At 39.7% G+C, this 15520-nt stretch overlaps 1 protein-coding gene across 2 annotated transcripts; it reads right to left on the minus strand.

Moving 5' to 3' along the window:
- Positions 1 to 1515: 1515 nt before the first annotated feature.
- Positions 1516 to 8993, minus strand: FAM162B (family with sequence similarity 162 member B). 2 transcript variants are annotated; one of them, XM_036249063.1, is made up of 4 exons: positions 8751 to 8993; positions 8495 to 8603; positions 5125 to 5233; positions 1516 to 1825 (listed from the first exon to the last, which is right to left on the minus strand). In XM_036249063.1, the coding sequence occupies exons 1-4, from the start codon at positions 8920 to 8922 to the stop codon at positions 1727 to 1729; spliced, it is 489 nt and encodes a 162-aa protein (XP_036104956.1). In that variant the 5' UTR covers positions 8923 to 8993; the 3' UTR covers positions 1516 to 1726. The 2 variants fall into 2 exon arrangements, with proteins under 2 accessions (XP_036104956.1, XP_036104955.1); XM_036249062.1 differs by having other exon boundaries at positions 8495 to 8606.
- Positions 8994 to 15520: the final 6527 nt, after the last annotated feature.

The following is a 15520-nucleotide window of genomic DNA, read 5'->3' on the forward strand; positions in this document are numbered from 1 at the left end:
CTTTTGACTTTTTGATCAGCCAGTCTGAGCAAACATTTTTTAATGTTGATGACAGGTATGTCTTCACTCCTGGTAATGGCATTGCCAGACAGTCATTACTTCCTGACTGTACACTTATGGACAGTGCCAGTGCCCACTCCACCATGAACCAGTGAACATTTGGCATCCTATCTTCCATGAATTTCTGCCTTCCAAACGCAGGTTCCACTGTTATAACCAAGGCTATCTCTGTTTAATTAGCCCATGGTGCCTTTAATGTTCACCTCTCGTTTCTGACTGGATGGCAAGGTCAACTTCATCTTGCTCTCACAACTGTTTTTAATCAAAGCCCCGAATTCTCAGTAACCTTGAGATTAAAGTTACATTGATTGGTTCCTGATACAGCCGTTGGCTTTACCCACTGTTCCCGCAGACAGTATCGTGTGTATGTCAAAACCTAGCTGCTCGTGGAGCTTCCCACCGTAGGGTGACCACAGGTGGTGCTGGGAACAAAATGTGGCCAAGTGCAGCCCTGGATTAAGCATCTAGGGGCTCTCAGACTGTAATTTGCCAGGTTACTGTTGAGGGTGCACAGGCCCATTTTGCAGCTGAATGTCATGGTACTGGTTACCATGAGGATGATACCTTTTGATGAACTGAATCTTTTGCCAATATGTTGTGATCCTCTATCTCTAGTAATTAATTTTCTCTTAAAGTTTATTTCATCTGAAGTTAATAAAGCTACTGTGGCAATATTTTGGTTGAGAATTGTCTGCTATATCTTTTCTCCATTTTACTTTCAACTCTGTATTTTATTGTTTTGGTTGTACACTTTGTATGCAGAATGTTGTTGTTTTTAATACATTATAAGTATTTTTGTGTTTACTTATCAGAGTTTTGTTTATTTATTCTGACTACATTTGGATTCATTGTGACTATGCTATTATGTTCTATTTTCTCTTGGTTCCCCTCCCCCTTTTTTTTCTCTCCCTCCTTTCTCGCCTTTTGACTAACTTCATTTATTTTTCTATTTTTTAAACAATCTCTACTTGTTTGAAAGTTCATATTTTTTTCTATGTTACCCTAGGAATTTTCACGTATATTTAACAACAAAAACTTTGATTAAAAATTAGCTTTTGAAGAGCCCTTAGTGATTTTAGTTCAACAACATTTTAATGACATGCACAGAGTGTTCATTTTAGCATTATCTGTAATGGCCAAAACCTGGGCCAAATAGCCAGCCACACTGTGACATACTCATACACAAGAATACTATAACACTAAAAGTAAATGAATTCATGCTACACACAATTTATATAACTCTCACTACATAATGTAGAGCATAAGAATCTATACTCACAAGTACATATTGTGTAATTCCATTTATATAAAGTTCAAAAACTAATGTATGGTGATAAAATTCATAACAGTGGTTACATTTGGAGGATAATGATGGACAGAGGAGAAAGGAGGCTTCTGAGGTGTTATTGATACTCTACATCTGGACCTGGACAGTGGTTACTCAGGTGTGTTCACTATGTAACAATCTATCAAGGTGTATACACTTTTGTGTACTTGTCTGAATTCAATAAAAGTTCACTGAAAAGTAAAAATAGAAAAGACTATGTGCTTGTCACCAAAAAATACCCATGGCAAATATTTTGTCAAATATTCTATATTTTACCTATCTTTTATTGTTGCTGATAATAGTGATGATATTCTGATGAACTCTTTGTCACTTAGAGTATCATTTAGGTTTAGCCTGTGCAGCCAACGCAGCTTCTTCACGCCACTTAGCTTTCTTTGCCAGGTTCCAACTTGTTAAAGATTCATGTCTTTCTACAGCCTGTGGGAAAAAAAATAGCAAAGAATTGTAGTTCTCTAGAAGGAATTTGTGTTTTAGACAGACATATATAGGAGAGATTCTGTGAAAAGGAGACAAGTAATTTAAAACATCTGTCACAAATAGTATCCAAGAAAATGATCCCTTGGTATAGAAAACAAATGGCTTAAGTTGCTAGACTTCCAGTCAACAGGACAGCTGATTTGAGAATTGCCCCACCCTCTCTTGGCACACACAAATATATTTTGGATAAAAAGCAATGAAAATATTAGCTCAAAATAAAGATACCAGAAATGAAAATAACTCAAAAGGCATGAATTGGTGGGGAATGAGAAGGATGGAAGCCAGGAAATGGTTTCATTCTGGGGACATTAGGAAAAAATATTGGCTTCAATAGCTGTAGGCTTGGAGTTTAACCACTATATCAACAGCCAAGTCCAGGATCTGGATCTTGAACATCAACTTGAGCTACCAATGAAAAGTTGGAGGTATTAGGAAAAGGTACTCCTGTGAAATCACTGAAACATCTTTCGCCAGCCTAAGGAACTTGCAAAGAAAGCAAACATTTATCTGGGGGGGTGGGGGGGTGGGGGTGGGGATCACCTGTGAAAAGAAAAAATAATCAGCATCAAAATTAAGAAGAACTCTAGCTAGAAAATGTGTCTGAGGAAATAAGCATCTAAATGCAGCACAGAGATAAAGATACAAAAAATAAATAAATAAATAAAGAGAAGTTAAGAGACATGGAGAATAGAATTAGAAGTTCCAACCTACATTCATACTAGGTGGAGAGAGGATAGGTACACTGTGGGAAGGGGCTCTTTTTGAAGTTAGGACTTTTTCAGAAGTGAGGAAAGCTATAGGTCCTTGGACTGAAGAGCATACAGTGTCCTTAGCAGAACAAACACAAGTTTGATGTTGTTGGGTGTCTAATATGACCTTATAGTAAATATATCCAGAACAGAGGACTGCTGTGCCTACCAGTTCTTTCTCCAGCCTTACACAGCTCAACAATGGCATCATCACCATCTACTTGTTCAAGTAAAAAACCTGGGCTTTTGGTTTATTTTTACATTTTTCTCTCCTCTTCTCACTTTGAATTTATTACAAAGTTCTATTCTTTGTACTCCCCAAATGTCTTTCAAATGACTAACCCTTTCTCCACCTCCACATGCCACGATCTTAGTTAAGGTACATGCACTAATGACTCAAAGTGAAAGGTGAGTTGGAGAGAGGCAAGAGAGACTGCAGTGAGACCATTTATTATTATTATTGTTATTATTATTAGTTAATCCTCACCCGAGGATATTTTCCCATTGATTTTTAGATACAGTGGAAGGGAGGAAAGAAGGCAGAGAGAGAGAGAGAAATATCAATGTGAGAGAGATACTGCACCACCCCGACCAGGGTCAGAGATCAAACCTGAAACCCAGGTATATGACATCGACCCAGAATCGAACCTGCAACCCTTTGGTCTGCAGGCTGATGTTCTAACCACCGAGTCAAACCGGCCAGGGCCAGTGAGACCATTTTAGAAGATACTACAGTAAACTAGGCAACAGATGTTGGTTATCTCAGACCAGGGTGATATCAGGAGAGATGGTGAGGAGAAAGATAATAAAATAGTGAGTACCTGGGAGAGGCCACTATAGGTGGGGTGGTCAGCGAAGCTTTCTCTGAGGAGAATGAGAAGAAGCCGTCTACGGCAAGAACAGGGGAAGAAAGGAAAGCCTAGGGAGGAAGAAAAGTTTGTTGTATTGAAAAACAAAAACAGCCTGGCTGGTGTGGCTCAGTGGTGGAGCTGACGCTCATGGACCAAGAGGTTGCTGGTTCGATTCCTGGTCAGGGCACATGCCTGGGTTGCAGGCTCAATCCCCATTGGGGGTGTGCAGAAGGCGGCCAATCGATGTTCTCTTTCACTGATATTTCTATCTCTCTCTTCCTCACCCTTCCTCTCTAAAAATCAATAAAAACATTAAAAATCAAACAAAAGAAATAGTGCAGATGGAGCATGATGAAAAAAAGAGGATGGTATAAAACAGGGAGTGTCCAGACAGTATCAGGCTCTAATCTATCTATCATTTAGGAGCTAGAAAATCATCAACTTGGTGGGCATTTAATCTAGGGTAGGTTAAAAATAAGGGATGATCAAATTTCTTTATTTCTATGTTTCAGTGTTCAGCCCAGCAAGTCTTTAAGAAATTTTCTATTTGATGAGAATTATTTCAAAGCATAAATTCTTTTCCAAGATAATAGAAATTGTTGCACATGTACATCAGTAAATTTAGATGCCCTAGTCCATATGTGAGTTTTTAGGCTTATACTCTTGGAAACCTGGGAAGCAAAGAAGAGCAGAATTTTAGGACTAGGCAAATTACCATTCTAAATTACCATTCTCTGGGCATTGGCTAAACATGCCCAGAGAGTGATGTATGGATCCAAGCAAAACATTCTGTGTGACGTGGCTGTCAAAATCTAGTTCCAACTCTACGGTACCACTAAAACACGATATTCATAAGCAAGGAAGTTATAATCATGTTCTAATGGGCTTAGCTGCAGGTGCCACAATGGATTGAAACATTAATAAACTGGAGTATGTTCAGAGGAGAGCTCCAAATAGAAGTTTTTAGGGATGGAGTAATTAAGACTGGAGAAGACTCAGAGATGTGTTAGATATCTCCCAATATGTGTGGGGCTGCTGCCATTTGTGGTAAAAAGTGATAAGCAGATGGGAGGATTTGGGGAAGCAAGAAACAAAATTAGAGAGTACTTAATTATCTCTTAATTTCTCTCTAGAAACCATATGTTGAAGATGGCAAGAAAAAGGCTCAGATACTGGATATAGACAAACTAGTCAGCCTCGGTGATCACTTCCAATTTTTGTATTTCTAACTACGTCATGGTTCTATGCAATAGCTAATTAAGTTCATGATTTAAGGAATGATCTAGTCTGGATAACTTGCAACACAACAAAGTGCTTCTGTGCAGACTTTAACTGTTCTGTTTTTATCTTACAAATGGAGACAAGCTTTTGTTCCTCCTGCTTATATAGTTGATTTGTTGACTCAAATTTCCATGAACAAGATTGTTTCCAGTATAGATAGATATATGTGGATGGTTCAAGGTGTCTAAGACAAAATTGTTCTTACAGTGAAAGAACAGCAATAATCCACAAATTGAAAACAAAGCTCATAAAATTTTTTAAAATTCAGTTTATCCCCCCCCATACTCTTCAGTGAAAATATACTGTTACTTCTGTCTGTCTTTTATTTTAACTGTGTTTATTTTAAAGAGTTACTCACCCTTTTCGCTGATGCTATCACTGCAAAGCAGGCGATAATTGTGAGTCCAATCATTATGTAACAAGCTTTCACCCGAGCTTTGTTTCTTGCAGCATCTATCATTTCTCGCCTACATCAAGATATGTATTCTGTTAATTATATTAAAGCAATATGATTTTCTGACCGGCATAATAGACAATGATTTGTAATGTATTGCAAAAATTTCCCTGAATGCAAATTGCCGATGTGAGAGACTTCCAAATGCAATGTCATTATCTTATCAATTTCAAATTAACAGATATTTATTTAGGTGTTAACTACTGTTAGTCACTATGAAACCAAAGTGTAGTATTAGGTTTCTAATTGCTCTTATGGCCTGACTCTCCATCCTTTCTTTCTTTTTTTCATTAATTGGGGGTAAAGGTAAGAATGAAAGCCTCTGTATGTCTATGACTCATGTTCATTTGGTCCTTGTATTATTAAGTGGTCTTCATTTCCCGTTTTAAATTGGCTGTTTTTTAAAAATGTATTTTCATCATTTTTTTTTTTTTTAACTGGCCTCCCAATCTCTTTTCGCTACTTCCCATCCTACCCCAATTAAAGAGACTATTATACATTTTGTGAGGATGACTGTTATTATACAGTTATAATACATTATACATCTTTGTGAGAATAACTATAGAGAAGAGGTGTTTCCTTCGTGACTTTTGCATGAAGTTTGCAAAAGAAATGATTAAAATCACAATAATTTGTCAAAGAAAAACAGAAAAGACACCATCATTTCCTTATTGTCTGAAATTTTATATGCTTACCTGAAAACTGGGTAGCCTTATTCATTAATAAAGTTATATGCAAGTTGTCCAAAATTTTAGATATGCTACTTTCAAAGTAGTGTTACAAAAGTAATCATGCCTATAGGCCTTTTATGTTAAAATCAACTTTAATAATTTGCAATAATATGCAGTGGCAGTTTATAAATACACATAATTAGAAGGTGATTCTTGAGAATGTATTCAACAGTATTCTTTCTTATCTAATGTCAAGTTTAAATACAATGCAGTTGCATAAAAAGTTTTCATAAAGACAAGTTGCAATTTCTCTTAGAAATGAAAAACTTTTCCACCAGTTGAAAGAGCACAGAAAACCAATACCTAGCCTGTTTTTCTTAGATTGTAGGCTGATTAATGTAAGTTTTAAGATGTTAGTTGCAAACAGGTGAATATGAAGACATTATTAGATTATATTTGTTGTTGACTTTTGTTCCAGATGGAACATAAAAGATCTGATCTTTTTTACCCATCCATCTGGCTTTGATCTACTATACCAAATTAGTTTAGCACTAAAAGAACAAGAAAAAAGTACAGTTATTATTAAATATCATTAGTGTCTGGTACAAAAATTATAAGTCACTTGGTAATTATGTGTCCGTTAGGAGCATAAAAAGTGAAAGCTGTTTACATTATAAAAGTCTAACATTCACCATAAGAGACATATCCTTCCTAAGTAACAATGCTTTAAAAAAATTATATAAAATAATAAAATAAAAAGTATTCAAATACTTTCATGTTTCCAACCCAAAGCTATAATACTTATTTTTTAAATCCTTACTAGAGGATATTTTTCCATTGATTTTTTTTTTTCCTTTATTGAATTTTTTTTTTTTTTTTTTAAGAGAGAGAGGAAGGAAGAGGGAAAGAGAGAGAGAGAAAAATCCATGAGAGAGAACATTGATTGGCCACCTCCTGCATGCCCCTCACTGGGGTCTGGCCCACAACCCCGGCATGTGCCCTGACCAAGAATAAACTGGCGACCTCTTGGTGCAGGGGTCAACGCTCTAGCTGAGCCACACCAGCTGGGCAGTTCTTTACATTTTGTTTACCTTGTTATGGCATTATAACTCAAAATCCAAAACAATTGAGAGTGATGTTTTAGCTTTGTTGAAGCTAATTTCTGCTTTGCGCTGTCTGTAGTTTGGAATGTATAGATTTCAAAGAAAAGAAAATTTGTTTTATAATATAAAAAAAGTCTCTGTAGCCTAGCTGGTGTGGCTCAGTGGTTGAGTGTCGACCAATGCACCAAGAAATCACCGGTTCGGTTGCCGGTCAGGACACATGCCCAGGTTGTGGGCCCCCTCCCAAGTGGGGGGCATGCAGGAGGCAGCCAATTGATGTTCTCTCTCATTGATATTACTATCTGTCTCTCCCTCCCTCTCTCTCTAAAATCAGTAAAGAAAAATAAATAAATAAAAAACGTCTCTGTGGATGAATAAATGCTGAAAACACCTCAACTTCTATGTTATTTCAAATTCCATGTTCTTTCCTCATCAAATAATTTGATCCAAGAAAGGAATAAATGTTTGATAATCCATTATTGAGTGAGCATATCTCACCATATTTTATTTTTTTCATTTAATTAAGATATTTTTGGTGACTAGTAAATTAACAAGCAATAAAAGTGTAGGTAATATGTGCAGAACAAGATGAAGGCCCAGTTTCATTATCTATTCTAAAGCCATTAATTATATTGTATAAAGACAATATATAGAACATCTGAAGTCCTTGTTTGATATTACTGATGTAGACTACTTTAAAAATCAGTTTTAAAAGTATTAGATTGATTTTATTCTTAGTTTTCCCCCATTCCCTTTCAAAAATGCTGGGAAGTTTATGGGATTTTGCAGAAAGAACAGTTTTTACAGGTTACATATACTTTTTTTTTTTTTTAACAAGTTACATTTACCCTGGAGTGAAGTTGTCAGCTTGTTTTATCATTTATCGAATCTTTATCTTGGGTTTGGGATGGTGAAGAGGCCAGCGATGCCCCGGGGATCCTAGCCCGACTAAAATGGGTGCTCAGAAGGGCGTGGACTAGTCACCGCGTACGCCAGGCGTCTCCCACCCCAGAAAAGGAAGCTGCGCGCCTGCTGCTTCTTCCCAGAGATTCTCCAGCCAACAAATGGCCGTAATCCGTCCTTGGGTGTGGCGGGGAGCCACCAGCTGCCCTGGACCCCGGGGTTACCCGTAGCCACCTGGGGTGCAGGCGAGGACCGCGCCTTCTCTCTGGCCTCCAAGCTCCACTTCCTCACGGCCAGAAGCTCGCTGGGGGCGGCTGTGTGAGCCTTGGGGAAGCGCCCACTAACTTACGGGGTTTCACCCAACTTCAGCAATTTTCCTATGAGTTTAGCTGCCCACAGTTCTGTCAAGGAACTTGACACTAACCGAATGGAAGCGTAGGTAGGTGCCTCGAGGTGGGAGGCGGTGTGGTAAAGCACCGTGTGGCAGGCACAGCGCACAGGCGGTGGTCGGTGAGTGGAGGGACCCCGCACCCCTCGAGGCCGGGCCCGACGCTCCCGAGCGCACGAAACCCGGCCCGCGGTGCAGAACACACTTACGGGATCCGAGGCGGGATGTCCTCCAACGCTTTGAAACGCCCGGTCCACAGCAGGATTTTCTTGTCGAACTGGGAAGGCTTGTGCTCGGCGGGGACCTTGTGAACCTTCCCTGCTGAGAAAACCGCGGGGATGGATGGAGGAACCGAGAGCGCCCGGCACAGCGGATCAGCGCGCGCTCACGCCCGACCCCAGCCCTGGCCCCCGCCCGCCCCGCCGCAGCCCTCTCCCTTCCGGGCGACTCCCACCCCTGCCTCACCCGGACCCTGGGGCCCAGAGCCGCTGGGGGTCCCGCCGCTGGAGTAGCGGGGGGAACCCTGGGACCGGAGAAGCGCGACGGGCCATCGTGCAGCATCTCGAGGTGTTCCCGGGGCGCAGCGGAGGATGAGCCCCGGACGGAGCCGCAGGAGGCTCCCGGCGGCCGCGAGCATGCTGAGCCCTGCTCCTGCGCCTGCAGCTGCGGGTCGAGCCAGAGCGCCAGCTCCTGCGCCCCGGTCCCGCTCAGCCGCGCTCCAAGGGGAGCCGAGACGCGCAGCTGGAGCCTCTGACGCGGGGACTGGACTCGCAGTCCCCGCCCCCGGCCGGCGACCCGGGACAAAGGCGTCACGACCCTAGGCGCAGATTCCCTCTGCAGATGTGGCCCAGGGAGCGGCTTGCCTCTGCTCGAAAACTCTCAGCACAAAGACAATTTCCTGCAACTCATTTTAAAGGCATGTGTTTCTTTGCTTTGAGTAGAAACGTGTTTCTATCAGGCCTTCACCCGTTGGTTGCACTTTTTGGTATCCAAGAGAATAAATTTAAACCCTCTCCTTCAGGCGCAGGACACTTCAAGTGTTTACCAGTGTAAGGACAGTCAACAAACTTCTGATTTTGGAAGTTAGTTTTCCTCATCCCACCTTCCACTCCCATGCTTTTCCTCTTTTCTAGGCAAAACAACCTCAGTTGTTAAAATTGTTTTCCCCCACTTCTTCCTTTCTTGGTATGACCACAAACTCTCCAAACTCTCTTCAAAATGAGTCTTTCTTTTACCTTCCACCATCCTCTCTCTGCAGAAAGTGGGAGACTCTTCTGTTCTTTGCTATCTAAATGGGAACAGAAACTCAGAGAAATGACTTTTAGGAAAACTGTCTACTTTGGACAGATTTACTTATTTTACTTTTTCACATTCCAGGGACAGCAGACCCCAGCCAGGTGAAAGTGCCCCCAGACTCATGCCAGGCCCAGCTCGCCCTCCTCTTGTTCACGGCCTCTGAGATTCATTCCTTCCATACCCAGACACTTACTCTTTCACTTAGATTTCTGGATATGGGTTTTTTCCCCTTAGTAACTAGCCTGTGAGGCTATTGAAAGCAAGATCTCTGTACCTCCAAGTGTCTTTCACATGGTGGTGTTAAACAAAAGAAGACAGAGTCATACTTCTGTAAAGAAATATGCATTTAGAAGAATCATTGTAGAGAAAACATGGACTTGGTATTCATACCAAGTTTTAAACCCCAAATTTCTGACTCAAGAGTTACACAATTGTGTGCAAATAGTTTAAGTCATTACTCTTGGTCTCATTTATAAAACAAGGATTTCCATCTCTCAAGTTCATTCAAGCATTGACTCCAAAAAACCTACTATATGCCGGCAACTTCTCAAAGCCGAATAGAATAGTGCACAATGTCAAGTAGGAATTAGTAGAGGAAGAAAAACAAAGCAGGAGTTTAAAAAAAGTAAGCAAGGGGTGGGAAAGAAGCTGTGCAGAAAGTATGTTTAGAGATACCCCTCTAAAATGTGCCTGGACTTCAAAAAAAATGTCATGGTTTCTTTCCCTTCACATTTTTGTTGTTTAATCCCAAAACAGAAAGGTGTTTTAAGTCGTGAAATCCCCTGCAGGGATTTGTAGGAGACTATGAGTTCCTTGACTGTAAGGTTTCTGTCTTATTCACCACTATATCCCTAGGATGTAGCTGAAAAATTGGCATTTAGTGGATACTTAATAAGTATTTATTAAATAAATGAACTCATAAATGCAAGTCGTCAAAAGTGAAATAGACTCGATGTGGGCTAGTTTAAGAAAAGACTGAAGTACTTGAAGATTTGCTACACAATGAACTGAATGAATTGCTATGACAAAGAATGTTGCTGTATATAATATTTGATTGCTTCAGAAATATACTACTTGACAATTCTGCAATTATTCATGTGTTATTTTATTTTATTTTATCCTCACCTGAGGATATTTTTCCATTTTTTGGACAGATAGAGTGGGAGGGAGAGAGAGGAAGGGAGAGAGAGAGAGAGACATCAACGTGAAGAGACACATTGAGTGGCTGCCACCCGCACGACCAACCAGGGCCGGGGACAAACTGCAACCGAAGTACGTGCCCTTAGCGGGAACCGAACCCGGGTCTCTCCGGACCGCAGGCCGATGCTTTAACCGCTGAGCCAAACTGGCCAGGGCTCATGTGTTATTTTTTATTTTAATATTTTAGTTTTCTTCATGTCACTGAGAAATAGCCATAGAGCTAGAGAAAAACATTTCTGCCAAACAACCAATCAATAATTCACCAAGGAATATTAAACTAGCAAATACGTTTATTTCTCTGGAGAGAACCGAATGTCAGGCATCTACACATAGTTTTCTATCTCAAGTTTCTCTAGCATTGTAGAAAGACAGGCAAGAAAATAAGGGCTTATGTCATGAGAGAAAGAACAATTTCCATTCTATTCTCTATTCCTGATGGGATTAAAAATATCACTATTTGGCAGTGGTCCACGTAAAAAAATTACAGCTGCACGAGAGATGTTTTCTTTAGTTCTAGAAATGAGACAAATTAAAAAAAGACTTGAATCCACTTCTAATAGAAGAGAAAGCTAACCATATTACTTTCTTTTTTAAACCAGGATAGCATTCTATATGCTTCTATATGCTGTGCAATAATCTAGGCTCTGATGTTACAGCAGATAAGTACACAAAAATCTTTGTCCCTCACAAAGTTTATTAATCCATGGTGTTTTCAGTTTAACCATTCTGTACTATTTTTTTAAAATATGTTTTTACTGATTTGTTTAGAGAGAGAGAGAGAAACATTCATGTGAGAGAGAAACATCCATTGGCTGCCTCCTGCATGGCCTCTACTGGGGATCAAGCCCCAAACCAAGACATGTGCCCTGATTGGGATCTAACTGGGACCTCTCAGTCCGTGGGACAACACTCAATCCACTGAGCCACACTGGCTGGGCATGTACTATGTTGTTTTTCAATCCCGTGGCTCATCTGATCTGTATATGGTATTTTCAGTTCTGTTCTTTCAAGGCTTGTTTTTGATTAGTGTGGTATGTTTCCATTTCTTACAGTTAATTACTTACTTCTTAAGATATACTGTTATAACTAGGAATATATTTTAAATACAATCATTATGTAGAGTGAGTGGAAAGTGTGGAACATTTTAAAATTATCATAATTTTTGTTATTAATCCACTGTGTGCTCAACACTGGGCTAAGGCAGGAAATGCAAAGATTGTTGCCGAGCTGTCCTGAGAAGCTCCCGGTCTGGCTGGGATATTCCTGCAGCAGGAAATGCCTTGCTCCTAAGGAGCGGCTGGGAGAGACCTTAACTGACTTGTTTCCCAAAACCCTACTAGTTTCTCTGTAGAGAAAGTTCTAAAATGACGGTTTACTTGCAGACACAGGTCCCCAGAAGTTCAGTCATCCTTATCAATGGGTGGTCTAGGTGAGGGCCAATTACTCACTAGGTACTAAGCTTGGGCTTCAGACACCAGCGAAAGCTGAACATGACCTCTCAAAAGCCATTGATGAGCTCCTGAACTCTACATACGGATCTCCATATTATGCCTCTTAATTCCCATTTTCATTGCCATTGTTCAGCCTTTTATTCTCTTTCAACCATCGTATTATAATGACCTTCAAAGTATTTTCCCTATCTGTGGTCAATTCTTTCTCCAATCCTTTCTGTGCCTAGCCTTCAGAGATCGTTTTCTAAAACATGAATGCAAGCATGTAAAACTTTCATGGTGCTAATCTCTTCCCGATTCCTTTTCTAACCCCCACCCCACCTCCCTATCCACAGACTACAAAAACAACACCGAAGAAAATCATAACGAGGCAGGGAGAACTCTTTCCAAGCCTCCTGCTTCGATATTTTGTATAGTCTGATTCAAATTTTCTGCGCTTGTCATATCCCTAGACATTTAAAATGTCACTAACCACAGGTAGGGAGGTCACATTGAATTACTCTGAATTCACAGCAGCTGTCAGCTAGCATCACAGTGTACTTCTGGCTGGGAGGCTGGGAGGCTGGGCAAGCACTGTGTGTGTGACCGCTGTTCCAAACATTAGTCTGAGAAATACACACAGAAGAAAACAGGTTGCATTAACAGCTTCCTGAACTGTTATGTGTTCCATACTACATAACATTTATTTATTATTTATTTTTATTTATTTATTCAAACTGTAAGAGAAAGTTTATTTAGTAAGTCACAGAGGTAGAAGAAATGGGTCAGGAAACAAGTTACAGAGGCAAAAGAAGGGCCCTTGGAGCTTAGGAGATAGAGAGGGGTGGAGGAAGGGGGGGGGGGAGTCATAGACATGCTCCGCAGAGAGAGACGCCTACTAGCTTTTATTTTTTCTAGAAATAGGAAATCTGAAATGCATATATATTTATAAAGTGCTATTTATGCAAACTGCCCTCAGTACAGTGAAAGGGCATCTGCAGTGGTTCCAACAGTCAGTTTCAAAGTCCAAGTTTCCTAGTAACAATCTTGTATGACAAAGTTAGCATTTTGTGGTCTCAAGAACTAAATCTGCTACTGACTTTTCACCCTTGAGGCACAATATCGACCTTACTTGGTTCCAATTTGCATGTTTCAATAGAATTTTACAACAACTTACTAGGACTTCTCTAGGTCCCTGTCCCACACCACCTTCCACACACATGCACACAGGAAAGGGGTCTTGCAAAATTGACCCCACTCATTTTATTTAGTAAAAATAATTTTTTTTCTTTATTGATTTGAGAGAGGAAGGGACAGGGAGAGACAGATAAAAACATCGGTGAGAGAGAACATTGATTGGCCAACCTCCCACATGCCCCCCACTGGGGATTTGGCCCACAACCTGGGCATGCGCCCTGACCAGGGATCAACCAGCGACCTCTGGGTGCATGGGTTGATGCTCAAACACTGAGCCACACAGGCCAGGCCATCACACCCGTTTTAAATGTACAATATAATACTTTTATATATAGTTACAAAGTAAGAAGGCTGTTTTTTCATAAGCATGATGTGAATGACACCACCCCAAATTCCCTTAAGAAAACGACCTCTTGTTCTATAGGCGTTTGCACAATTCTTCTTCAGCTTCTCTCAGCTGCGTGTCTTTCTCTTGGCTTATGTGGTCAGATTTTCTCAAAAATTAGGAACTGGCTTATTTGAATGTTTTGACTATTTAGGGATAAAAAACATCAACTTATCAGAATAATTTCTTTTTCTCTTTTAAACCTTTTTACTTGAGGTTACTCATACTGATTTTTAATTTTCAGTGCAAAATATAATAATATTTAGGCATACATAACTAATTTTAAAAGCAGAAATTAAGTTGTTTGTTTTTTATTTTGCACATTTCCCCTTACATCACTTTCTACAAATGAAAACTTAATGATTATTTATGATCATGATCATGAAGGTTTATAAAAGAATTTGTTAAAGATAATTGTCAGGACACTTTCACCACAAACAATCTAACTAAAAAATGAGCAGAGAACCTGAACAGACCCTTCTCCCAAGAAGATACACAAATGGTTAACAGATATGCTCAGCTTCACTTTCCCATCAAATCGAAACTGCAATGAGCTACCACCTCACACCTGTTCGAAAGGCTATCAGTAAAACAAGTAATAACAAGTGTTGGAGAGGTTGTGGAGAGAAAGGAACCCTCATTCACTGCTTGTAGGAATGTAAACTGGTACAGCCACTATGGGAAACAGTATGGAGGCTCCTCAAAAAATTAATAACAAAGTTACCATAGGATCCAACAATCCTTCTTTTGGGTAGCTACCCGAAAAAACTTGAAAACATTTATTCACAAAAGTATATGCACCCCTATGTTCTTTGCAGCACTATTCATGGTGGCCAAGACATGGAAACAACCTAAGTGTCCTTAGTAGATGACTGGATAAAGAAGATGTGGTACATATACACAACAGAATACTATTCAGCCATAAGAAAAGATGAAATACTGCCATTTGCGACAACATGGACCTTAAGAATATTATGCTAAGTTAAATAAGTCAGTCATAAAAAGTTAAGAACTACATGATTTCATTCATACGTGGGATATAAAACTAAAACTCACAGACACAGACTACAGTATGGTGGGTAGCAGAGGGAGGGAGGATGGGTGGGGTGGGTAACCAAGGGGAAAGGGGCCAAATATATGATGACGGGAGATGATCTGACACTGGGTGGCAGGCACACAATGTAACATACAAATCATGTGTTATAGAAATCTACACTTGAAATATATATAATCTTATTAACCAATGTACCCCAATAAATTTAATAAAAAAAGAAAAGATAATTGGCAGGGCACTATAACCACAAATCGTCTAAATTAGCAGAGTTCTCCAACAATTGGTCTAGGTTGGGTTAAAAAACAAAAATCTAGGGAAATTATTTAAGGTCAAACTGTCTAACCTAAGAGATAGTGTGTTAAAGAGGTGAAAATCAGCTATTTTATTAGTTCATTAGTTCCTTCATTCTTTCATTCAATCAGAAAGTGTAGATTAAATATGTGCTACTACATATCTAAGAGTGATTCTTACTAGGCTATCCAAAAATAAAACATTAAAAGTATATAAAACAACTGTTTCCTGGAATGTATACTCAATTTTTACGTCTTATGTGTACATTGACTAAACGCTAATTTGAAAACAAAAGCATGCATGACACTGATGTGATGAGATCTATTGTTCAATAATAAAATTCTGTTTAGATCATGCAAAAAAGATTAAATGGGATGGAGAT

Source organism: Molossus molossus, unplaced genomic scaffold (genome assembly GCF_014108415.1).
Source record: "Molossus molossus isolate mMolMol1 unplaced genomic scaffold, mMolMol1.p scaffold_m16_p_8, whole genome shotgun sequence".
Lineage (NCBI taxonomy): Eukaryota > Metazoa > Chordata > Mammalia > Chiroptera > Molossidae > Molossus > Molossus molossus.